Genomic DNA, 27,093 nt, shown 5'->3' on the forward strand with positions numbered 1-27,093 from the left:
GCTAACTAGCTTGTCGTCTGATATCATATATATCACTAAACTGTCCAGTACAGCTCTAAAGCTTCTACACACTGCCTAACACCGTTCATTAGCCAACAACATGTTGATCCAACAGACACGTCAGACTGTCTCGCATGCAGTCACCTAGCCATCAGCAGCATGCGGCTCAGTCAAACAAACCAGCCAGCCATCTGCAGCTCCCTCAACCTAGCAAGCAACACACTACATATTTCTGTCTATAGCATCACAAGTTAATATTATAAGTTCTGCACTTACCTATATTTGACCCAGTCACTCACCTTTCCTCCTCCATTCACTGAAACTGGTTGCATGCCCTGTATATACAGAGGAAAACATCCAAGTGCATCTTTGTTGATTTTAAACTTATACTTGTGGCGATTATTGATACTGCAGTGTTCTTGTCCACGTCCCTAAAACTATTCCCAGTCACTGTAATCAATACTTATTTTTGAAACTTTATACAATCATAACTTCTACAGGTCTGTCATTGTGTTTGCTAATCAAGCCCTCTTTCAGGCAGATTAGTTAGCTTCTACTTAAAACTACACTAATAAATATTTCAATATCAATAATGGATCCCGCAAGTACTTCTATGTTAAATGTTTTGCTCGTGAAACAATATTGCCTGACTGAAGTTCCCTCACAGACTTTTATCATCTTTCAGCTCCTTGTTTTGGTTTTCCGGCCTTGATCTTTACTGTTTTAATTCACTTCATCACTGCACTGATTAACATCGTTATCATCTGCAGATGGCGGCTGTTTTCCGAGCTCTGACTAATCCCCTCTACACTTCCTGCCTGGCAGCAGATGACAGTGGAGTAAATTCATTAGGAGGCAGAAACACGACTCCAAATGAATGCTAGCTGCCCTGGCTCGACTGGACGTAAAACACCTCGCCTGTGACCCATGATTTTAGAAAATTTATAAAGAAGTGTTTTTCAGAAGAAAATGGCCATGGATCAATGTGCAAAATTTCACAACAACCCATCCAATAGTTGTTGAGATATTTCAACCTGAACCAAAGCGGAACAACATTGCAATGTCTTGAGTCACACTGCTGGCAAATGTAAAAATAAACGACTTAAGAAGTTAAAATGTTCATATGCTGTGACCATAAACAGTCAAACCTTGACTTGAGACTTAGCCCAGATCTTTCCTTAGCTAACAAAAACAATCTCTAATCTTAACCTAAACATAACCACTGTCAACACTTTACTTCAATGGCACCATCTCAAGACTTGTTTCAAACCATTTTAATCTTTTGTCTGCAGCCAGCCTCCTGGCTTAGCAGGCTGATAATGGAGCTTAAAGCCATCTGTTTGTAGTTCGCTTACGCCAACAATTTAATTTATTCTTACATTAATGTCACAGTTTGAGCCTATATACAAATACAATAAATCAAATATCTTCTAATTCTCTGTTTATCTTATAGTGTAAATGTAGCACTTGTCCTGAAGCACTGAACACACTCTTGGTTGTTTGTTTTGAAGGGATGTACTTATAGTTTTTGATGACATCTGGTCCCTGTTCCTACAGAGGTTGAATGCACTTATTGTAAGTCACTTTGGACAAAAGCGTCTGCTACAGTAAATTAATGTACTGTATAGTGTAAACAAGTGATGGTGCTACAGTGTTGGGTGGATAGTAGGCCTATTTAGCATCTGACGATCACACCCACTTTACACAGTGAGTGTTCAGGTGGGCTGTGATATTAAAGTATGTGCAACAACATGAAGAGACTGCGAATTTGACTGTGAATTATCCCCATTTGTACCAATCATTGTGTTGATATAAACATATTTTTTTCATTGCCTGCAAGTTGCTGCTGTTGTTACTCTTTAAACTGATCAATGATTGTAATAATATTAGTTAATGTTACTTCTGCTGCACAATGAGATTTACACTTGGACATAAACTTGACATTATTGGTTGATAGCCTCAGAAAGAAAATAAGGAGCCCTAAATAAAGTTTTTTCCCTTGACCTTCAGAAACTCAGGGGTGGCCCTGGGTACAGCACCCTGATCTACAACTTTGTTATACCAATCTGGGACCTTGAGAGTAAAGATTTGTAAAATCTCAAAGCACAGAAGCTGTTGATTGATTTTATGTTGCTAAATCAGTTTACTAATCAGGGTGAATGGCTTTGAGGTCATGCCAAAAACCTGGTGATAACATACTATCAATAGATTATACAGACTGTGAAAGTGTGTTAATGATTGACCAAGTTGCCTGGATATCAAACAAGAAGAGGAGAAATTCCTCATTTCACAAAATACCCGTGAAACTACATTTACTCAAGTTCAAATTTTAGATATTATTATATTATTACTTGTACATCACTTGAGTTTTTGTACTTAATGCCACTTCAGACTTATATTCCACTACATTTAACTGACTATAGTTCCTAGTTAAATTGCAGATTTAAACAAAACATATGATGATCTTATAAAATATAATGCACTATATTATTAAATACAGTTATGATGCATTACAGATTAAACTACCTGTTTCTAAATTATTAAATTAACCCTCTATAACAGTAAAATGCTACTTACACATAAAGACAGCAGTAATTATAATCTAATAAAACACACATATGATAATATAATTGATATTTTTCTGCATAAGGTTTTCCCTTACTTTTGGTAATTCATTTTTTCCTAACAATGCTCACATGCTCTGATTTAAGATACATTTTCAATGCAAGACTTTTACTTTGCTAATGAGGAACTTTCCTGGTGCAGTATATTACCACTTTTACTTATTTTATTTAAGTAAAGGGTCTGAATTCTAAAGTTTTCTAAAAAAATTAATAAAAAAATTAAACATGCTTCAGGTTAATGATTTGCAAGGTTTATAACCTATTAAAGTGTAATTGGAGGAGGTCATCGATCGCCTTGATGTCATCTCTTTGACTGTGTGTGTGTGTGTGTGTGTGTGTGTGTTGCTACTACACACCGGGTCACCTCCTGGCTCTAACGCTCCTGCAGGGCAAAGGGCCAGCCTGCGCGTTCCTCCCACTATTTTCCACTGAGCGACAAGGCTGCACATTGTGCTCAGACCGGGCCAGCCAGCCAAGGTTACACAGTCGTTTTCTCTCCCCGCCTCTGAAGGTAGACAGTCCACGGCAAACAGCTGCGGCTCTTCATCCACACTCAACATTTCGCCACCGGACGGCTGGGGGACTTTGTGGTAAGGCTTTCTATGGTTTTATTTAGGAGGAAGAAGAAAAAAAAAAAAGATTGTTGCGGCGCGCATGGCGTCTAAGCGATGAGTTTGGGTGATGCTGGAGCTGTGACCTCCATAGTTACTGTAGCCTGGATGCGATCGACAGGATGCGATAAGTTTTTATGATGATTATTATTATTATTTTATTAATTCCTGTCTGGAAGTTTCAGTTGTGAAATAAGTGGATGATGTTTTGAAGTAACCGAAGCTCATCAGCCCAGCGCTTACATCTTTCACTTCAACTGGAGACCGGACTGCTGTTTTGTACCGTAACCGTCGACTACAGCGCGTAAAGTGCAGTTTAGATCACACGTGTGACCCCGATGGAAAATTACTATAGTACAATATGGTGGTGCAAATAAACGGCAGGTCGGAGTTTCGGTTCAGAATTGAAGTACATTTGTTATGTATTAGCGATGCTGCATGATCATCATCGTAACATTAAAGTCTCCCTGTAAGGACACAGCACAGCCTAATGCTGCACAATGTTTGTATGTAGTTATCATACTGTGCTGTGACAAAGTTACTCCACCCTGCGAAAACTTTTCAATGTTGCTTTTGCTGCTGTGTCTGGACAGGCTGTGATTTTGCAGTTTTGCATGTCTGTATGATGTCATGCACAAAATATTGTTTTTAAGAAACTTCTGGAGAGCCATTAAAAATTCTAAATCCTCCACTGTAGCCCACCATTACACTATCATTATTTGTTATTTTCAATATATTACTAATGATCTCTGTAGTATACTTATCTGTATATTACATACATATAGCTATACATGTATGTGTATATACATAGAATATAATAGAATATTACCATTCAGAGTTAGAGTTGTAGGGTAGTTTTTAGTTTTAGTCTATCTATCTATCTATCTATCTATCTATCTATCTATCTATATTTCAGTATGAAAATGTTATTCATATGAGCATCTGTTTATGAACATATACAGCACACACAACATGCACAAATTCAACAAATAAAAGGTACATGATCACACTAATGCACAGTAAAACAATCCAACTCATTCATTTTCAACACTGGCAACAATGTTCCCAGAGATTTTAAAGGGACACTGCAGCACTGCCTTAAATGGTTTTGCGAAATCTGTGGCAACAGACACATTTTGTAATTGTTTCATACTTACATCATATTGCCCAACCCCAGCTCTTACAGTAAATTAGCCTGTTTGAATAAATCATCATCAGCTACAGCGATGAAACCACAGTTTTATTCTGGCCAAAGTCATGATGATGCATTAGTGTTTTGGAAAGCCCCCGCCCTGCCTTTGATTATTTAGACATACAGTATTTTGCATGGCTCCAGCATGTACCAAGCAAATACTCATTGACTGGCTGCTAACATGGTCTCCTGTTGTGGCTCATCATGCTCTGATTAAGGCCTTGCAGATTATCATGTTTTGGTTGCAGCCTAATGCATCTCTGATAATCAGAGCATGGACATTACTGTACTGGGGGTTGATCAGAATAAGCCATATTTAGTTCCTGCAGATAAGTGGTAATGGACAAATGCAACTATCAGTTGTTGCCTAGGCAGCAATTCACCGTGATATGCAGGGTTTAAATCAGCCTAACGTTTGATTTCTATATTCAGTATTTGCACAGAAACTCCTTGGTTTATGCTATTCATGCTATTGTGCAACTCAGATGTTAAAATTATTACTGAATTCAAGTGAGTACTTCTTTACGTTGAATTGATTTGAAAAAATGTATTGAAAGTATGTGAGCAAAGTCAGTGACATGACCCTTCAGTTCTATAACTCATATTCAATGTCATATGACTGTATAAGAGCCATGTGCAGATTCAATTGAGATGCTTTAGCTAAATTTGATACATCTTCTCACATTTCTGTCTGTAAAGTCCAAGGTTAACCTGTAAAGCTGGGTTCTACTTTCACCTCGGACATACAGAAAAGATGACCCGTCCAGCACATTCATTTATTATATTTTCTTAAATATAGTTCAGGAATATGTGTCTTTGTTGGAGAAACAGGCTGATGTACTGATGTTCACATGGGTTAGGGTTAGATGTATCTCACATCTCGAAGGAGGCGTTACGGGAGGAGGATGTACACAGAGCGGACTAGAGCCCATATTTTGTCTTGTGTCATGTTTCCAGCTGTAGACGCAGGTGTATACTGTCCAGTGGTGCAGCAGTCTGTGACGTAACAGCACTGAAATGAATGTATAGCTCGGAGGCCCGACAGTGGAACTAGAGAGCTAAACACATGCCGCGATTTCTAGTAGCTGGAGGCACATTTTGCAAAACCTCAGGTGATATAGCATGGTGATGCAAAGAATACAAAGGCCTGCAGGACTGTGTAAATACCTCTGGGGTGATAATGAAGAAAGAGTTTGTGGCTGAGAGTTGTCAGGTTTTCAGTGTGACACTCAGCTGCAGGGATTTGTGCAGCTTTTGCTCGGCAGTGTGAATAATCTGGTCACAATTTAGAAAAACCCAGAATGTTTATTTAATCTGTAGACGTTCACCTTGTATTGTGTTGTAAGGCTCTATCTCTGGTCTTCAGTGTCTTCTATACATGGCTGTGAGACATGTTTCTACAGACGTAGATTTTGGTCAGAGTACTTCCTGCATGTTGATGATACTTTAGTAGGGAGTGGAACAACAGGTTTGAGAAGAGAATCTGTTAATAACAACTAAAGATACATTTGCTAAAGGAAGTGTTCAGCTCTGAACAACATACAGTTGTGTAAATGGGCTTTCTGTTTTATATCACAGGGCTGATCTGACTGTCAGAGGCAGAGCAGCAGAATCTAATATTATATTGTAAATTACATATAATGTGACTGGCAGCTGTTTAAATCAGAATGGATACACCAACCATGTGTTTGAAACACTCAAAAAACATTGAGTGATTAACAGATGCAAACAAAAATGCACCACCACCACAATTTGACAGCTGTGGCAAGAAATACATTCACAAAGTAAATGTAGCAGCTTTGCCTGGGCAAGACAGGATACTGCAATTATTATTGCTAGAGTATGTTAGGGATAATAAATCTCCACAGTTTGACATCCTCATTACCTTGAACAATGTAAAAGCCAGAGAATCACTATGCAGCAGTCTTAACTGAACAGAGATGTGGTTATCCTCAGTACACACCTGCCTGCTGGCTTCTTGTTTTGTGTCCCAGAGTGAGAAGTGGCCACATTTGATCTGTTGTTTGAAACCACAGGGATGTGAAGGATCAGTTATTGGGACACGGGAGAGGAAGGACACACTGGAGCACAAACAGACACACACAAAAAAAGAAAAGACACAGTAATCAAGTACAGACTTGTAACAACAGTAACATTAGACAAATACCGGACTAATGACCGTCTAACATCGGTGGTGAGAAAAAGAGTTATGTCCTCAGCTGCTATCTTAAATGGTTATGACCATGTATCTAAACTGACAAGTTTGAGTTACATTTTGTTATTAAAACACTACTCAGAGTTCTTTGACATTGCCAGATGAATGTCGTTATGATTACTAATCAAGCCTTCTGTCAGGCAGATTAAGTAAGCTTATCATGCTTAAAGCTGCACTGATAAATATTTTTGAGCAAACAATTGGTCAAATTAGTCTGTGTAATGCAAAATATGGCATTCGGGATGACAAATCCACACACAATTCACACAATTATCACTTAGTCTGCATTTTCCCTCAGCTCTGTGGAGCGTTTTAACTTTTTTCAGCTTACTGTTTTGGTTTGACAGCCCACAACTTTACTGTTTTTGTTGACTCTCCCAAAAAACACTTTGGTAAACCCACTGGACGCTACCTGCTTAGCACCAAACGGACAGACAAAGGCCAAAAGTGACTCACATTTATCAGGTCACCAGAAACACAACACAACTCTGAAGAAATGGTAATGTAGCTCTATGCCTGCTGGGATGTGTAGGCAGCTGTTTGTGAACACATTGTTGTTATCAACTTTAAAAGGTGCTTTATATGTCAAATGTGTGTGTGATGTTCAGCTTATTGTGGTTTTTTTGAGTGCTCGATTAGCATTTATTAATAGTAGTTTTAACATTAAGGTGATTGTAAAATAAATATCTAATGGATGTGTGCTGGCTCTCATTATGCATGCTGTTTTTAGGTGACAAATGGAGACCTTCAATCATAAACTGAACACTTACATAGGGTCATGGATGGGTCCCAGAGGTAAGTCAAGTTTATGTTGCCGTCTTACTTGCTGATGTAAAATGCATGGCTCTTGTTTGACTTCCAAAGTGGTGCAAAAAACTGTAGTTACTGCAAAATCTCAGCAGAGCACTGCAGTTAGCTGAAAATTGAAAGTAGAGAAGGTAAACGTTACCTAAAACCTTTGACCCAAGTCATTCATTACATGCTGTTCACATTGCATGGATCTGCACAGTAATTCTGCTATGGTTTTTCACCTCCTAACCTCCTGCTAACCTTTCGTATTGAGCAAACATTGTTCAGTGCACACTGCTACTGCTTGTCACCTCTCAAGTTCATCTGCTATTTCCAGTGAGGCCACCTTATCAGCCCTTATATAAAAATTGGCCTCTTTATCTGCATATTTCAGATCAGCGAGTGAAGGGATGGCTGCTGCTGGACAACTACCCACCAACCTTTGCACTCACAGTCATGTACCTTCTGATCGTGTGGATGGGGCCCAAGTACATGAAACACAGGCAGCCGTACTCCTGCAGAGGCCTCCTGGTGCTCTACAATCTGGGCCTCACACTCTTGTCTTTCTACATGTTCTATGAGGTAAACACAGACTGCTCGGCACTGAGAGATGTGTTGAAGTAGGCCAAAGCAATCACTGCAATGTCACACTGCAGACAGATTATGAAAAAAAAAAAAAGAGAAGAGAGAATTGACCTGAACCAGAGCTGCATACTCACTAAAACTAGTGTGTGAATATGACCAGATATCTTTCATTATTTTTGATACAAATAATTTGGAAAAATGCCTATGAACTGTCTTGCCAGAATTAGATGAGGATACCAAGATTGATACCACTTTCATGTGTTTACACTAAATATAGGCCTTTCTTTTGTTCTTGGTACCTTCACAGAGAGTGAAGAGCTGTTCACCCCTGTATCAAGTCTTTATGCTAAAATAAGATAACCAGCCTATAGAATTATATTTAGTGTACAGTTAACAACAAAGCAAACAAGCATATTATGCTTATGTCAAACTAGTACTTACTCTTGGCTTTCGAGCCAAGAGTTGAAGCTAATATATATATAGCTATATTAGCTGGAAAAAAAAACTTTTACACTTAACACTTCTTGTATAATACTAATATAAATAATGTAAATATAAATAATTAATGAGCCTTAGAGGCACAGGTAGGAGGATTTTGTTACCTATGGACAAAGCCAGGCTAGCCCGTTAACAGTCTTTATGCTAAGCTAACTGGCTGCTTGCTACAGCAATCAAATTTACAAGACAAATATATATAAGAGAAGTATCAATCTTCTCATCTCACAGCAAATTAGCAAATAAACCTATTTCCCAAAATGCCAAACTGCTCCTTTAAATATGATGCTAAAGTGGGAAACATCTAGCCTGGCTCTGTCCAAAGATAACAAAATCGATCTACCGGGATACTAATTAACATGTCTCATTTGTTTATCCCATACAAAAAACTTTTTACTTTATTAGGTGTTTTTTTCTTCTTGATAAGCTCTTTATACTAAGCTAAGCTAACATAGCCATACCTTTATATTTAATGGACAGACATGAGTGGTATCAATCTTCTCATCCAACTCTCAGCAAGAAAGTGAATAAGCAATTTTGCAAGAATGGCAAACTATTTCTTTATCACTTGACTCTGATTAGACGGGCCTGTAGCTGCAGGCGTCTCTCACTGAAAGCTACCATGAGGGACAATGCTATCAGGGAGTGAGAGGGACACAGCTGGACGCTGACAGGCTCATTGTTTCAGCCATCAAATCCCTCATATACCCTCGCAGACATCAGCACAGCCCCCTATTGTTTGCTCGAAAACTGCTTTTTTATAAACAGCTGACTAAATAACTGTAATTGATAGATCCACTGTTGTAAACAAGCATGGAATTGGATTCTTATTTGACAAGGTGGGAGAGTCTGAGCTGAATTTGTTGTTTTAAGTTGTAGCAGCAGTGGCCAGGCTTTACTTATCATAGTGATAGCTATCTATTGTTTTAGCGTACCTACGAATACCAGAGCGTCAGAACAAGACATTGTGTTTCGTAACTGTGTTAGTCTAACGTATCTGCACTCTCCTCCTCATCCAGCCTGCAGAACAAGTTTCTTGTCTTTCTGTCTGCATTGCATAAGGCCCTGGTAGACTGTTCTCTGTGAGATTCATTAAACCCTGTACTCTCACCATTGCCCGGCCAGGGGGTGAGCTTTTGTCAGTCCAAGATCAATACCACCTGATGTGAATCAAAATACAGGGCAGTTTTGTTCTTGTCAACTTTCCAGGGTACAGCGGTTCATCACATAATGATTGAAATTAAAAGTGATTGTAATTAATTTTTTTATATGTTGACTAATACTACTGTAGGTTTGAAGAAATAATGAAGGAGGTACTGTATATCAGGTTAGTGGGAGGATACTGTCTGTGCACCCATGATAAAATACTTGATGTTCAAAAACCAAAGGTCATTCTGATGCTGGTTTTTAACTGATGGCAGTTTCTTGGCTAATGTTATTCAGGAAAGCCTTTTACAGCAGCAGACAAGGACAGTGGATCTATATTGATTTGGTGAATCAGCATTGAACTCCACCATCTATGTGCATTTGAATATTTATTCTTTAAAGGGGAATGTCACCTATTACACAAAAAGAGGTTAGCTTGTTTGTCACACAGAGTACTTCTCAGCCTGTGAACACAGGCGAATAATTTCGATTGTGTCTATTGTGTGTCTATTGTGTCAAGTCTATGAAAATAACCCTGATGGTATCAACTTGGACTTGGGAGATTTCAAATTTCAAATAGACAGTCTGTGTAATATCTCTAACTGAAGCTGCTAATATCCTTGCTAAGCTTTAATTTGTCCAACATACACTTCCTGATGACATGGAGTGTGTGATTTTTGTATAATTTGTTCTGCCCTATCTAAATTTGTTTAATCTCGTATGGCCTTGTATGCATGCTGGAATTGGGAAGGGACTTTAGTTCAAAATTAGCTTCATGCTAACTCTGGTACAATACATTAAAGGGTGACATTTACGGTATGTTCATATTACACATGGTCCCTTTAAAAAAAAGTTGAATAAATATTTGAGTTGTCTTATGGGAATTGTAGCATAAGGCCCCGGTAGACCATATCCGTATCCCATTGTTTTTGGAGCTGCACCCATAGTACGGACCAAGAGTCAGGATATTAACTTTACTATACAAAATTATACTATTATAGATAGATAGATACTTTATTTATCCCCTAGGGGAAATTCATGTATATAGTCACAGGTGTACAGGTGTGCAGCGTTAGATGGTTACTATTAGTTATATACCAGTCTGGTCCTATCTACCTGTGTGTAAAAATGCTTTAATCATATTAATTACTTCCAACACGCTCTGTGATAACATCATCATCTAAAGTCACTTGAAGACCTTTAAACATGATGTCATACATTATATTTCAATAGCAGGGTGAGCTGGTGGTGCTTTACTAGATTAAATATTTTTTACTAACGTCAGCAGCTAAAAATCATTCACCACAACCTGACCACAGATATGTGACTACGTCTGGTTATCTGACATGCTATCTGTCTGTGCTTTTTTTTTTTTTGTGCTTGTGCTTATTACTTGCCGGACAGGGACATTCACATTTTACAACACCACATTGCATTGTGCATTGCAGTGTAGTGTCTGGGTGTTGCATATGTCTTCATATGACTTGGTGATATCCAAACCGGATCTCAATCACCAATCACCAAATCTTATTGGCTTTTTTTTCAGCTTGTTACTGCTGTGTGGCACGGTGGCTACAACTTCTACTGCCAGGACACTCACAGTGCACAGGAAGTGGATAACAAGGTGAGTCAGTCAGACTGTGGAACCTTTTTATGTTTATTGCTGGGGATGGTTTTTCCTACAGAAGCATCTCTGATATAATTTAATTGTGAATTATATGATTTCCCATCCCCTTTCTTGCAATTATTGACAGGACAGTAAAAGTATAAATATGAGTCACTGTAGGAGGGCTAGAATACATATAACGTTAAGCAAAATGTGCATTTTTTATTTCCTCTCAAATCTACTGCTCTGATTCCTTTGGGCGAGAACCTGTAAATCCCAGCAGATAAGCTGCAGAGACAGGGAGTCAATTTAATCCGACTCTTGTCATCATGATGACTGTCTTTAGTGTCCCTACTGAGCTCTGCAGTGGAGGTGAAAACAAGGCTCACAGAGAAATGTGCACAGCTTTGCAGTTCTGTGGTGATTAAATAAATAAAAAAGGTTTATCAATGTGTCACTGCTACAGATAGTTAAACTGCTTTATGATTAATCCTGAACATTCAAGGGCCTTTGGGACAGATATCTGTGAATCACCTTGCATTGATAAATAGTGTGTGTAGGATTTTTGGAAGAACTTTTTCACTGTATTTTTATGATTTGCTGTCGAGCATTGCGGTGCCTCTTCAGGAATGTACTGTTTTCCTTCTGTTTTCCTTCTGTCCTTAACCATTCTTGTTTTGCTGTGTCTGCCCTCAGATTATAAATGTCCTGTGGTGGTATTACTTCTCCAAGCTCATCGAATTCATGGACACATTTTTCTTCATACTACGAAAGAATAATCATCAGATCACGTTTCTTCACATCTACCACCACGCTACCATGCTGAATATCTGGTGGTTCGTTATGAACTGGATACCCTGCGGCCATTGTGAGTGTTCTACCACAACTTTGCCCTCCAGTGACGCAAATCATTCCAGGAACCACATTTAGGCTGTTTGGGCTCACAGCGAGCTAAATAATTCAAGTGCTCTAATGTTAAACCCATTAGCACTGAAAACAGCCTGTTTTCCCCACAAAGCCTTGAAGGACACAAAGTGACACTTATTGACCTGAGCGCTGTTGCACTGTGTAACATACTTTTTTTTGCCCTTTTCCATTAAGAAAGCAGCACAGCACTCTGCGAGGTAGAAGGTCTTAAACTGAAAATCACCTCAAATACGCTGTTTACTGTTGACTTAAACATAATGTGACATTTCTGATCTATAAACATGTTCTATTATTTATCAGATGTTCACTATATTATTTCTGTATTACTTTACTGTTAATGGCTTTTATTGATTTTACATGAGCATTGTAGTAATGTTTCTAAAAAGAGCAGACTAATGAAAAGTCTGTTATTCCCTGTATGATCATTGCCCTCCTGAATGCCAGTCACTCGCCATTCACTGACTGTTATTGCTCTGTAGATGAATAACTTCCTGTGTCTCTCCTCTGTGTCTGCCCAGCGTACTTCGGTGCGTCCCTAAACAGCTTCGTCCACGTCGTGATGTATTCTTACTACGGCCTCTCAGCCATCCCAGCCATGCGGCCGTACCTTTGGTGGAAGAAATACATCACGCAGTTACAGCTGGTGGGTTCAACCTGGAGTTTCTTCACAGTGGTGGAAGAAGCTCTCAGATCCTTAAGTGAAAGTAGCAATATTGTGTGAAAAATCTGATGCTGTAAAGTATCTGTAGCTGCAAAAGAAATGCATGGAATAGAAAGTAAAGTACAAATACCTCATAAGTACAGTAGTTGAGCAAACGTACTTTCCACCACAGTTTCTTCCCTCATTTGTGTCATCCTCCTTCATTCCTAGGTGTAAAAAATTGAAATAAAACATATTTTCAGTCTTTTGGTTTGTATGTGATAATAGTTATATTAATTTTACATGTTCCCTCCACAGATCCAGTTCTTTTTAACCATGTCCCAGACAATGTGTGCAGTCATATGGCCATGTGACTTCCCCATGGGATGGCTGTACTTCCAAATAAGTTACATGGTCACCCTCATTATCCTTTTCTCAAACTTCTACATTCAGGTTAGTAGTTTTTTCCCATTTTAAAGCGTTAATGAATGAGTTTAAGTGATAAATGGGGTGATATTTTCTTATTGTTAGCAAATTCCATGAAGAGACTAAAGCTAACAATGAACTCATCTGCTAACTAGGCTTGTATCTAAAGCTTGATGTATCTTACTCCTCTGTGCCATACAGCTCCATTGCTTTCCAAAAACTATTACAAACCATCAATGAGCCACATCTTTGCACTGGGTGACATAATCCTTCATTACCATGAACATGGGCACTGTAGTTTATTTTGAGTCCATCCCACATGCACTGTCCTGCTGCTCTAAATACCTGTACTCACTTAAGCACCAAATATGTATTAATCCGCAGCTGAAAATACCCCCCAACAAATTTAACAGTTCCTTCTGTTTGAGTAATGTTTGCTTAAAAAAACTACAGTGCCCAGATGTTTCAGAAAATTACTCTCGGTCTCTTTGGACTCCACTGTATATATATTATTTTTGGTTTTTATGGTTTTCAGGAGAATATGTCGACTATAAGAAAAATAGAGAGTAAAGCCAGCCTATCCTTCATGTTATAACTGTATATTTGTCTTTTTATATGCACACATACGAAAATTTGGTGACCTAGTTTTATGAGTTTAAAAACTCTGATAATAACATGTTTCATTAATCCCATTTAAGTATGAAGTAACTTTATTCAATTTTCCATTTATAACATTATGTGTAATAACATGTTCTCTCTCCATCTATTTCTCTCACACAAGACGTACAAGAAGCACAGTGGTTCTCTAAAGAAGGAGCACCAGAACGGCTCTCCTGTATCAACAAATGGACATGCAAATGGGACGCCATCTATGGAGCACAATGTACACAAGAAACTGAGGGTGGATTGACATTTGCGAAACCGATGCTCACTCTAGTGTGTTAGCTATTGCTGCTAGGAGGTATAATTATCTTCTTATCTAGAATAATCTAGCATTCACTTGATGAAATAAGCCATAGCCACATATATCCAGAGACTTTCCATGTTTTTGCACACACTGCTACTCATGGCATTGAATTATGAAATTAATATAGTTTAAAGAGAAGAGTATTGTAGTATGGCTGACGCTGCACAACGTGTCCTCCCCCACCCTCTAGAGGAAATTCATTCCAAAGCGAAAGATCTTGTTCTTGCTACCAGCAAACAAACACGTATTTTGACTCATTCAACGATGCTTTACACACAGGAAGTCCAAAGATGAAAGCTCCAGCGAGTGTGTTGGCAGCTGGAGGTTTCATTACACTCAGTGACATCAACTTAAGGGACAATTAAAACAACACAGTGCTTACTATGGTCTTTAATGTCTAACTAGAGCATGCATCTTGCGTCTTGCCTTATCTAACTCCTGCCTGTGCTAAATTTTGCCCTTTATAACTGTAATGCATTTTATTAGCAGGTATTGTAGTAACAACAGAAGTTGCATATTGCTGTATATTTGCAGCGCAGGGTCTTCAATTTGGAATATTTAGCCATCTAACCAAAGCATAACCAAAGCATATAATGTACATTCATATGCAAGGCTTCATTTTTAAACCAGTTCAAGACACAATTTTAGAGGGCAGTTGTTGTGTTTTATGAGCACAATTTAAACTCAGTCCTCCTTAGAATCCCCTATGTTACAAAGATCAGTTTTTCTCCTTTCTCACTGTGTTATATCTACTATAGCTTTATCCAGTAAATGCAGTTAGAACTTCAAAAAACACTTTATATTCAAATAAATTTTACAATATAGTTGAGAATGAAAGCTCGCTATTGACCATGGAAACAGCAGATGAAAAAACAATCTCACCACAGTGTCCATTTACAGCAGTAGATGCTCTGGTGGTTTTGCTTGTCACACGATCTTCACCAACACATGGATTTTTCCCAGGTGTCAAGAGAAGTTTTTAACATGCTCAGAAAAATCGAAACATAAACCTCATCTTGAGGTTTCTGTTTTAATGTTTTAATCATCATGAGCTGCTGGACACTTGAACTTCACCCTAGGGTATAAATAAAGTATAGATCTATCTATCTGCTGAGGAAGATCAGATGATACAAACAAAAGCGCCAGAACAGCTACTAAATGGACCTCGTAGTGGAATTATTTTGTCAATTAGTTATTTTTTTTATTTTTGAGTCTATACATAAATAGGGTGCCTTCTGGACCAGTTAATTTGGTTTCTAATGTAGCATTTCTCATCTTTTCAATATGCTCTCATCCTGCCTCATGTTGGTCCATTTCAGACTAATATGTGTCAAACTTCCTGTTCAAATCCTGTGCCTGACTCTTCGCTTGTTTTTTGTTTTTTTTAATTATCAAATGTCCTAAATCATCATTCCTAACATCTGGCACATACTACATGCAATAGTGATGTTTATCTTAGGTTAGATCAAGATCAATACCACTTTCACGGTTAGCCTAGCTTAGCATAAAGACTGGAAACTGGGGGAAACAGGTAGCCTAGCTCTGTCCAAAGGTAGAAGAAATCTGCCTACCAAAACCTCTAAAGCTCACTTTAAATCTTATTACCTTTGGAAGAGAGCCAAACCTGCTGTTTCCAGTCTTTACACTAAGCTAAGCTAACTGGATGCTGGCTGTAGCCTTATATTTAATGCACAGATATGAGGTATCTTCTCAACTATTGCTCAGCAAAACTATTCCTTAAGCATTCTCCAAAACACAAAACAAAAAAAAAAAAAAAAAAAAAATCAGAACTGTTTTTCTTTTTCTCTTTCTGAGTTTTTGCGATGTAAAAACAAAGTCGTTACATGAAAATTATTTTTTTGTGGGGAAAGAAGGTTGTAGTGATGCAACTATTTATTCCTTTGTGTTCCTTGTGTTATTTTCCTTTTACCATTGTCGGGGGTCTATTGTACACAGTAAATGCTGGTAAAGAAAACAAAAGGTACAAAGATGTTTGAATTGTGAACTGTTAATGCGACACCCTCGCTATGGTGCACTGCTGCGTCGCTCTACCATGCTGATTCAATTTAATGAGATGCTGTATGGCCTTAACCATTGAATGAGCATGACATGTTGCTCAAATGTATAGGTGACCTACATTCATGTTCAGTGCATCAGAAATGATTGTTAAAATCTGAATAATACATACAAAGGCCTCAGTTTCTCTGCATGATAAATCTGGTTCTCAGGCCAATAACACAAAGCTGGTTTAACAAGCATGAACCGCATCTACTCAGAAATTTAACAATAGTGAATTTGTTTTTAATTTCCAGCTACACTTCATCACTGGTACAGTTCATCTGTTGTACAAGGTGTCAGCACTGAAGGTAACAGGGTTTACATATTCACGGGCAGGATTGGCATTAGCATTAAATTACTCCCCAACTGATAAAGGCCAAAGAAGCATACAGGTATGAGATATTACATTTTATAAACTGTTAAAATAAATGGTTACATTTTTGAAATTTGCGGTAAATGTGGGTTAATACGCTTTGACTCATGCTTTACTCACTGTAACATTAAAAACAAAGTGAGATTGTAAACCTGCTGGTTTTCCTTCCTTGAAAATGATGTAAACACTACAAATAATATTGCCCCTGTAGGGCAACAGAGGTGAGAGTTCATTGAGCCTCATACATATTTTGAATTTTAATTGTATTAATTCAATGGTTTGGGACAACATTTATCAGCCATGCTTTGTGTTTTATGCTATTTTAGCATGCTAACACGCTAAACAAAAGTGTTGAATATTATACCTGCTAAACCTCAGCATGTTAAGGCAAAATTGAGCATGTTAACATGCTGACTTTAGCATTTAGCTAAAACCACTGCATGGCCGTTGACTTATGAATTTTAGTGAATATGATGCAAGTCAGATTCTTTTTCCAAACTGGCTCTGATGAACAAAATATACTCTAATATCAACTTTGCTTTATCAGAGTATTAAAAAAATTGTTTAGAGAAGCTTTTTGAATGAAAGTGTCAACAAATATTTCAAATATTTAGTTGGATTTGTAAAGTCCATTCCTACTTTGGTTCTCAGGTGATGAAGTATTATGTGTTTCTATAGAAGAGTTTTTTTTGTTTGTTTTTTTCAAATGTTGTAAACAAATCAGATATAATACAGGTTCTATATAGTGAAAAAAAACGTTAGAAGAGGATAGATGCTCTCCAAATATAGTAGTTTTGGATTGTCGCACATTCAAGACTATGATATTGAATACTAAAATTATTAACACGAGTTTTCCCTGAAAGATACTTCCAGAGCCTTTCTCCTATGTTGCTACTTCAATACTTAATAAAGAAATGTTAGTATTCATTTGAGTTTTTGCTCCTAAGCCTTGGAAAACCCATCTTTTGTAGTACTGCTGTAGTGCTAACAGGTCTTAATGTAGTTCATCTAGCTACTGGTCCAGTCAGTGTCATCATCCACTGACTGGTGAAAATTATTTTGCTAACAGAAAAAATATATAGATTGGCAGGTAAAATAATGGCATAATGACAACAGCAGTGATTCAAACAACAGTGCTGAAAAGCTTCAAATCATTATATTTCTTTATAGAAATGACAGCAGCTTCATAGTTCCAATTAAAATGTCTTACTGTAAATTAGCCAAATAAAAACACTAATGTTCTCCGTTTCTTTCATGTGTTTTACTTGATTGCTTTGGATTGAAGTTGAAGCTGAAATTAGGATTTTGTGAGCGACCATGTTTGACTTCAGAGAAAAGACGTGAGGCCACAGTGAAGGGGTCATAACCTGCAGTTTTCATTTACACATGAACCTTTTCCTAAGGAAAACAGTTCTGAAACCAGCTCCCAGCTTTTCATGACCTTTGTAGTGATAAGGCCAAGGCCTGAGGAATTTGTCATTCTTGGGAATAATAGTCTAATGTTGACTGTAAACCCGATGTGGATCAGGTTTAGTTCATTTCGTCTGGTATAGTAAGGACACATGGCTGGTGAACTGTTGCTGAGCTCCCTGGGTGACAGAAACAAGACACTGGCCTTCCATGGAAGCAACAAGAAACAGATTTGCCTGAAGCCGCTCTTCTCCTGACACCTGCTTTGACCAAGAGACTTCAGTGATTTCCGTCTCTCCCGTCAAAATGTTGAGCCAGTGATCTACATTGACACATGCCCCCACCTTTGCTCTCCTCAGTCCTTTCCACTTAAGTGGTATCACTACGACCTCCTCCTCATCAGTGCTGTGTGCAGACTTGATGCACTGGAATACTGTGTGTCACACACACAGCTCACATTTGGAGGACAGAGCAACTGTTTGTGAGCTTTGGTGGCGTGTCGGCTGGCCAGCCACTATGCAAACAATGCCTTACTCACTCATTTTACAGAGGCCATGGCCTGAGGGAGACAGAGAGGGGGGACTGATGGTGTTGAGGTTTTTCCCTGAAAACAGCAGCGCAGCAGCATTGATGTTTTTTTGTTTTTTTAAATCTAAGTGATGTGTCAGACTTGTACTCTCTCTTTAACATGACTACAGGAGGTTTACAGGTTGTCTAAGTGTCTGTCACATCCAGCACACGACTGCTTTAAACTGTTTTGGCCCACAGTAACTTTTTCGTTTCAGGCAGGTGGTTTTCAGGAGGATTTAAGTTCATAACCTCCCACTTCATTTCAGTACTATTCTCCCACTGTACTGTATGTCAGTGTAACCTAAAAATACATTTACAGTAAAAACCACCATGTGCGCCATTATCTCAAGTTCTCTCGGTCATATCCATATTTATCATGCTATCATGAGTACATTTCCAGGTGTCTGATGAATCATGAATTACTGTATTTCTAAATAACTGCATCCTCAGAGTGGATGACCATTAATTTCAAGTCCCCCTATTTAAATGTACTGCGCATTTGTAAATGAATTGTAGTGTAATATTTTAGGGTGCTTTGGCTCTGTGACAGATGAAAATTCAACAGGATTAGTGAAAGTAACAGCATCAAAACAGAGGGATTATGTGAAAAATCAACTCAAACTATAAGCTGTAAACAAGAACATCTACATTTATAATTGTTCTTTTGTTTTCTCCTCTCAGCATTTTATTTTATTTTTTATTTTATATTGTCTGATTTTGTCACACATTTGCTTCCTTTCCTATGAACTAATACCAAAAGCAGCAACAGCTGTTTAGAAACAACTTATTTGAGGTATTACTTATAATGTTAATTTAGGATTTGCAAACAACTAGTTTCTTTAGAATATTTTGAAAAACCAACTAAAGTCAACAAGCCACAAATCATTTTAGCCTAATCCAATACAACTTCCACATTTATTTATTTTTTTTCCTCTGCAAATCCTGTTTGATCTGTCCGCGCTTGGTTCCCAGAAAATGTAATACGTGGATTATACCCCTGTGTGTCCTCAGCAAGACAAATGATGTTGAAGTCTGAAATCACATCTGCAATGTCTTTTTACTGAGGTTGTGCAATAGGATGTCTATCATTTTATAGAGATGTATCATTTTTTCTACAGCCATGAGTGAACATTACATACTGAAGAATTGTTAGGTACGTCTCAAAGATAACCTGCCTGGTTGCACATCACTACCCTGAGGCTGATATTTTATTTTTGCTTAAACATGTTCCAACATTGACCCAGCGTCTTTCTATGTAGTATTTCTCCATACAGGTCATTACATTTAAAACAAATTAAATTATAAGAGCATATTCTTTTCACCACTGTTTATTTGAGGGAGAAAGTGCACCATGAAACAAAAACTGTATGAACATTCATTGCTTGGAACAGGTGGGAAAGGTTGCTAATTATTTTAGCTCTCAGCACATTACCATAATTTCTGAAATCAGAAAATAAGTAGTATTCTATTATGTAAACCTGTAACGTAACATGCTCGTTAGTAGGAAACATGAGGGATTGAACTGTATATTAACATGATAATCCAGCTGCAGCACAAATTAAACAGGCTAAGGAATATGCATTTTGTTAAAATGTTGTTTGAACTTTTGCTGTGGTCTTCGTGGGATCATGTGCAGGTCTCCACGCTGATTAAAGAGGCTGCTCAGAGAATGCAGTGTAACTCTTCACACGTGCAAAGAGGAAGGGTGTGTACATCGTGTCCAGGTCAAACGCTGTGACAACCGTTTCCCCAGTCAGCCTAAAAACATACTTAATGTCAATTTTGAAACAAATAGGGAAATAATTTGTCTTTTCCACAACCACTGGTACTCACTTATAGGTGATGTGGCAGGAATGATGGATCCACACCAGCTTACTGAAACTCTGACGCCCCCCAGAGGACAAATGCAGTCCCACGTGGAAGGTGTGTTCAGCCTCCGGAGCTGGGTTCCGCCTGCAGAACCGATTCCTTTGAAACTCGGTCGCTTTCTGTTAAAAAAAAAACAAACAACATAATACAGATTGCAAACCGAGCCGTAAACTGACTGATGGAGTTTTACTTGAAATCTGAATTCATCATGTGTTACTCAGTAGCATGTCACAGTGACTTTACTAGTTAAGGAGTAGTGCAACAATTCATATGAAAATTGTTACTACACTGAGTCGTAGCTGTCCTTATCAATTTGAGTAGTTTTGACGAACCCAACACAGGTGCAAGTATGTTAACACCTTTCAAGTGACAATATTTCTTTCCTGTCTTCTGAATTGTAATTTTGCGGCCCATTTCAACAAAATATTAGAAATACTGTAAATCGAAATTATGTGTATGTATGAGATAGTATTTGTTTTTGTTTTTTTGGTCACTTTCCATCGGTTTTTTTTCTCCTTTCCTGGGGGAAATGGGTTTCCATAATTAGGTAATTAATTTATATTTGATTTGCATATTGTTGTAAATTGTCTGCTGGCGTTCTTAAAATGTCAATTGAAACAGATTCTCAGTAAACAAGACAAAACCTCATCTATAGTGCTTTAAAGAATGTGCAATGGTCACTTTCCCATATATCTTTATCTTAGCATACAACGCCCAAAACTTTTTCTCACCTCCTCCTTTTTCTTGCAGACAACAGCAAAAACTTTGGTTTGATTGTCTGTCTCCTGTAACAGACGGAAATGACCAAGCAGAACAGAATCCATTCTGTGAAATGAAAACACAATTCGACAAATGAGCAAAGTGGTGGGACTCAACACGTAAAATTATTTCTGATGTTGCGACCTCCACTCTAGCCGAGTTTGCAGAAAACAGAGAAGGTGGACCTGGTGTTCCTAGTGCGCAAGCGAGGGACAACAGCCAGAGGGTCCTCAGGGGTGGTTAGCATTATGACGTGGCCATCCGGGAAGAACCGGAGGTATCTGTGATAACAAATTCAACACTTAGCTCTGATAATTGTACAATTCCTAATCAAAAAATAATGATTAAAGTAAAACATCTACCTGTAGAACTCAACGTGGTGCCAAGCCCTGTAAAATCCATCCAGTGATTCCTCTCCTTGACGAATGTATGATGTCTTGCTGATATAGACACCTGTGAAAATAATATGAATGAAAGTTCAACATCCTAAAATTGTTCTTTGGGTGTGAAGTGTAGTGAGGATAATAAATTAATTCAAAACATTGTCAGCAGCATTGGCCAGTATTAACTTTTAGAAGCGACATCAAAATCAGTCCCATAATATTTTTGGTAGTAATATTTAGCCAGTTGTGGAACTGGTAATCTCAGACATTTGGCTTTAGAGCCGGTGTTTTGTGTATATAAAAATTATGTTAAAAATTAAATCAGAGACATTTTAATAGATAAATCTTTATATCAGTATGTGTGGCTGAGTATCATAAAACATCAAAATCAGTGCATTTTCCATGGTTGTGTCGAGTAAAGTCTGTTCACAACAGAGCCAACACAATGAAAGCAGCAATTTCACACATCATTTTCAGATTTCTGCAGTGATGGATTGAAATGCCCAGGTGCCTCCAAAAAACATAGCTGTACACCTCCTGTCACTGCAAGGGGCCACAGTGTGCTGTATGATAGGAGTAAGTAGGTATGTCACAAAAGCACTCAAAATGTTTTGAATCTGGATTTATGATGCACACTTTGATGGCCGAAGAATATAATATAACATATCAGCACTGGTCTCATAAACTATGAGAGCATCTTAGATTTCTAACTGATGAACTACTTCATTACCATCAAAACGGACACGTGGCCTTTGCAGAAACATCTCCCTCCAGGATTTGAAGGGTACAAGTTTGGTGCAGTTCCGCCCCCACACTCGTAAACAGGCTAAGCGCCAAATCTCAGGGTCTCTGGAGAGAAATTAAAAGTGAAAACAAAAAAAATTAGGATTGAGTGAACCTTGGCTTTTAATCGCTTAATCTATTGTGAAGCAACAATATGAGATCCCTAACTGCCCGATCCCAAGTAAACAATTTTGAGAGGCAAACTCTGAGAAAAGCAAGCTGTTGGCAAACAAGCTGTCACACATCTGATCTGTTATGACAGCTGGACTGACCTTGCACAAATGTAAAACCCCCGGCAAACCAAAGAGAGCTGCTCCAAGGCTCGCATGTCCAGATCACTCGACACAACCCAACGAAATATGTACATCAGGATTTCCCGCGGCAAGGCTGCAGTCAGATAAAACAGGAAATAAATCACTTATAATGAATGCAAGTTAGTGATGACTTTAGACATGTTTACAATTTAATAAAACGACAGATTTTTACCTGAAATGTGCATATGAGTCATTTCCAACTCAGGAGTGCAGATCTTTGGAAAGGAGCTTTCCAGAGTGAGTTGCTGCTCAAAGTAGGCAAGTAGATCCTCAATCTCACCATCAACATCATTGTCCTCCATGCTACAAAAATTAGACATGATATGTTCAGGTTAAGAAAAGTGAGAGTATCCTTTTCTACAAGCTTGCACACTATATCATTCACCTTTCAGACATAAGTAAGGACATTGGAAAAGCCTGTGTTTGCTGTTGGTGTTCAGCTTTGTTCAAAAGCGTGAACTTCTGTTTCTCTATTAACTTTAAAAGATTTCTACTTTTAATACAGCACCCTTTTAATTAATATGGCACATAATTAAAGTCCTCTCAGCCATAAATTTAGCTAAGAGAAGAAGATGCAGCATTAACTTTTTCATGAGGTGACAAAGATATAATTCATAAGGCACTGTCTCTTTAATTTAAAATGTTGCAACAACCACTTCTTAGTGTCTGCACAGAACACCAACTCATTTTTTGCCAATGAATTTTGTGTTTAAAAAGATGAAAGAGATGATAATTTAAAAAACACAGCCCTTTCACTGCACACTGAAACACTACTGACTTAGATTTAGTAAATCAACAGAGATATCCAAAACTTATAAGCAGCTTACTAGTTTCCTCCAGCTCTGTCTGCATCAGGAGGACGACTGTAGTTGATTTTAAACTCAATGTCAGGCACAAGCTGCATAGCCATGCGATAGAACTTGATGGCTGCAAGTACAGACATCAAATTATGCAAAGAAAGAAGGGAAATTAAATGGAAGTGCTCATGAAATGCAATCCCCCGTTTTGGTTTCTCAAACAGAATTTAGAAAACTATATGGGCGGATATCAAACATGCTCAATTACAGTCAATGGCTACAACTTCTGAATTATTGAAATCATTTAAGTTGCATCTAAGACAATGACCGATGGTTGTAAATGCCTGTATTATTTTACCATCCGATACAATGTGGTATTTAGCACAATTAACTATGGCATGTCTGTTTAGTTTCTAAAGAATCTGTTTTTGTGGTTAACCTAACATTTTGTCCTTTCAATGGTGATTTTGATCACTACATATACAGTATATTTTGTGAACGTACCCTCATAGACAGCTCCATTCTGCTCTTCCTGCACAGCTCTCAAGAACAGCTCTGTGGCCTGAGGGAAGATGACTCATGTCAGTCATTGAACAGCTCTGTCAATTTCAGTAACAACACTCTACAATACATGAAGTAATGAACCAGAAGAAATCATTTCACAACTTACTTTCTCCTCCCGAGCAATGTCTTGTGTCCTCTTCAGACCTTTAGGTCGCAGCAGTCGGTCACTTAATCCACTTGCTCCACAGCTCGGTTTCAGTTCAGACATCCACTTGGCTCTGAATGCATTGAGCTCCAACTGCAATTCAATGAAATAGACAATGATAAATAGACCTGAGCTTCGTTGTTCGCAGTTTACTATAACAGCAGGGTTTTATCAAGAACTGTTTCTAAATTGGAACCATGTAAAAATGTATTCCAAGTCTTCATGAGCACATTATTCATTTAACCATTATTAATGTAACAGGGTTGGTTGGGTGAGATTGTGTGCTCTTTCAACACAAAACCCTGTTAACAGTTTAGTAGAGCAACAAACAAAGGACAACAACAGTTAGAATCAAATAATAAAACAGTACAACAGAGAAAAGAAACATTGCTCTCATATCCTGATTGGCTGAGACATTAGTGCAGTTTCCACTAACACAATTTAAATATTAGAAAAGACTAGAATTACTTCCTCCTCTGCCAACCAGCCAAGTTGCATGAAATATGTTCACAATCTCCCCTTCCTGAGTTACATCATTGAACAATGGACAGAAGTGTTTTTGCAGAAAACTATGATGTCACAGTGAAGTTGAACTTTGACCATGTGGATATAAAATGTCATCACTTCATCATTTTATCTTATTAGGCATTTGTGTTTAACTGTGTGATAATTAGCGTATGAATTTGAGATATGGCCAAAAATGTGATTTGTGGGGTCACTGTGACCTTGAGCTTTGGCCATCAAAATCTACTCATTTCATCGTTGTGTCCAAATGAATGTTTGTGCCAAATTTGAAGAAATTCCCTCAAGGCATTACTGAAATATTGTGTTCACAAGAAAGGGACAGAGGGACAACCTGGACATAAAAATATTAATCATGATTTCTCACCTGAAGGTTTGGGTCATCTGAACCTTCATCCTCATCCTCTATTGAACCTCCAATATCTGTATTTTCTTCAGCCTGTACAAGAAGGAAGTGAAGTATTACTTCAATTCATCACAGGAGCTGTTTGTCCTCAAAACTTGTTACCACTGTGGTTGTGGATTGGTTTAGCTTTTGGATGCTACTTCAGCCTATACAAAACAGTGAAGCAGTATATTTTGTGTTGTATTGGGTTATTTTGCAAATTTAGTTTTTTGTTTTTAACGCACATTTTTTACTTATTATCTGTATTACACATTGTTCTGTGTACACCCTGTGGTGTGCATGTGATACAAAGAAATCACTAAATCCTTCCGTTATTGCTGCCATCACTTCTGTCAAAAACACAGGTATTAGTTGTGGAAAATAAGGCGGAGAGGAGAGTACTTGCATTACAATGAGTTGGGGAATGTAACAAATGTACAGAATGTAAAGAAGGTTAGCCAAGTACTGTACTTAAGTACAAATTTGCATTGCATTGCACTACACTGCAATTATTTGACAGGTGTAGTTTCAAGTTACTTTAAAGATTATGCAGATTAAGATTTTACATACAAAACCCGAGGATCTTATAAAATATAATGCACTGTTAAAGAATAAATTATCTAAATGTATATACAAGCAGAGCTGAAACAATCAGTTGATTGCGTTTTCCTCGTAATAATTTAAAAAAATATTACAAAAAAATATAGGCTAACAAAACATGAAATCTGAAGGTGTCACTTTGAGCTCTAGGTAACAGTGATGTGCCCTTCTCACTATTTTCAAGAAAAATCAATAAAATAATCGGCAGATTATTCCATGATGGAAATAGTCGTTAGGGGTAGCCTTACATAAACTAGTTATAAAATAAGATCCACGTCAACCAGCTGGAACATAAAATGCTATTTACACATGAATCCATCATTAATAATAATTCATAACTTAAAATATAGTTGTATATCAATCACAGGGGCCATTTTTCTGCACTGACTAATTTTACTTTCAGTACATTTTCCTTGAGTAATATGCAGTAAATGCAGGACTTTTTGGAGTATTTTTACAGTGTTATATTGGTACCTTTTACTAAACTAAAGGACCTGACTACTTCCACTGTTGACTGTGATCGGCTTATCAAAAATTAGCCCTGAAAACTTGATCAATGAAAATATAAAGTCGCTGCTGGTCACAGAAGACGTGTACGACCGTGTAGTTTAACGCCAGGTTAATTTAAATTAAGAATTAATCTGTTGCAAATTCATGCCAGTATGTCGTTCATTTGAGGGACTTGTCGCTAAATTCATGTCACAGAAATAGTAGGGTTCGATAACTATTTGTGAGTTAACCCTGAAGAGACACGTCGACCAGCGTGAGGTGCAGGTAAAGACAGGCAGGTAACGTTAGCTACGTTAGCTAGCTAGCTGGCTAACTCGTAACATCTACGATTAACAGGTATAAAGCACAGTGACCCACCATGACAGCTCGGCCGGCAGGTTTTCTTTATATCTTCACGAGCGGTCAACACTAGCGTTTACAGTTCACGGTCGGAGAAACGGACAACACAACGAACATATTTACGAGCTCGCAGGAACGCAGCCATTTCGCTGGGTGGCCTGGAGCTTCACAGGAAGTCAGGACGTGTGGCTAAGTTGAACCGAGACTGAGAGCAGAGGGCCACCCTGCCGTCTGCACTCAAGTGTCTTTATATCAGTGAGATTAAACAATTTAAAATGTTACTACATTATCGCGTATTTAAGAGAATGTTGCTTGTTAAAAGAATAGGCATTGTAACTGTCTAAGAGAAATGTCTCATGTTTATTTATTTATTTATTTATTTTTGGTTTCCTAATAAATTCATGATCATTTTTGAGTTCATACAGTCATTAAAACGGGGTAAAAACGCAACAAATAAGATGTTACAGGGATGACATTGATAAAAGGTTT

The 27,093-nt window shown here is 37.9% G+C and overlaps 2 protein-coding genes across 2 annotated transcripts; one reads left to right on the plus strand and one right to left on the minus strand.

The window, feature by feature from the left end:
• Positions 1-3,056: 3,056 nt before the first annotated feature.
• On the plus strand, positions 3,057-16,805 carry elovl5 (ELOVL fatty acid elongase 5). The gene is made up of 8 exons (XM_023408477.2): positions 3,057-3,214; positions 7,373-7,437; positions 7,826-8,013; positions 11,204-11,281; positions 11,960-12,131; positions 12,709-12,833; positions 13,149-13,283; positions 14,038-16,805. The coding sequence occupies exons 2-8, from the start codon at positions 7,380-7,382 to the stop codon at positions 14,164-14,166; spliced, it is 885 nt and encodes a 294-aa protein (XP_023264245.1). The 5' UTR covers positions 3,057-3,214; positions 7,373-7,379; the 3' UTR covers positions 14,167-16,805.
• Positions 16,806-19,946: 3,141 nt separating this feature from the next.
• Positions 19,947-26,782, minus strand: fbxo9 (F-box protein 9). The gene is made up of 13 exons (XM_023408476.2): positions 26,623-26,782; positions 25,138-25,209; positions 24,210-24,341; positions 24,044-24,101; positions 23,570-23,669; positions 22,915-23,045; positions 22,701-22,815; positions 22,376-22,494; positions 21,625-21,715; positions 21,448-21,543; positions 21,235-21,328; positions 20,468-20,622; positions 19,947-20,392 (listed from the first exon to the last, which is right to left on the minus strand). Exons 1-13 carry the CDS (start codon positions 26,623-26,625, stop codon positions 20,284-20,286), a joined length of 1,275 nt encoding a protein of 424 aa, XP_023264244.1. The 5' UTR covers positions 26,626-26,782; the 3' UTR covers positions 19,947-20,283.
• Between the last annotated feature and the right edge of the window lie 311 nt (positions 26,783-27,093).

The sequence above is a fragment of the Seriola lalandi genome, unplaced genomic scaffold (genome assembly GCF_002814215.2).
Source record: "Seriola lalandi dorsalis isolate HSWRI2012SDOR001 ecotype SW California unplaced genomic scaffold, Sedor1 jcf7180002054364, whole genome shotgun sequence".
Lineage (NCBI taxonomy): Eukaryota > Metazoa > Chordata > Actinopteri > Carangiformes > Carangidae > Seriola > Seriola lalandi.

What these genes read in the sequence shown, in the direction of transcription:
- fbxo9 (XM_023408476.2), bottom strand. An exon ending in CAGATGACCCAAACCTTCAG is followed by an intron (nt 24,342 to 25,137) that starts GTGAGAAATCAT and finishes ATTGAATTGCAG; the next exon opens with TTGGAGCTCAATGCATTCAG. An exon ending in ACATTGCTCGGGAGGAGAAA is followed by an intron (nt 24,102 to 24,209) that starts GTAAGTTGTGAA and finishes ATCTTCCCTCAG; the next exon opens with GCCACAGAGCTGTTCTTGAG.
- elovl5 (XM_023408477.2), top strand. Translation starts at nt 7,380, where the DNA reads ATGGAGACCTTCAATCATAAACTGAACACTTACATAGGGTCATGGATG. An exon ending in CACAGGAAGTGGATAACAAG is followed by an intron (nt 11,282 to 11,959) that starts GTGAGTCAGTCA and finishes GTCTGCCCTCAG; the next exon opens with ATTATAAATGTCCTGTGGTG. An exon ending in ACATCACGCAGTTACAGCTG is followed by an intron (nt 12,834 to 13,148) that starts GTGGGTTCAACC and finishes TTCCCTCCACAG; the next exon opens with ATCCAGTTCTTTTTAACCAT.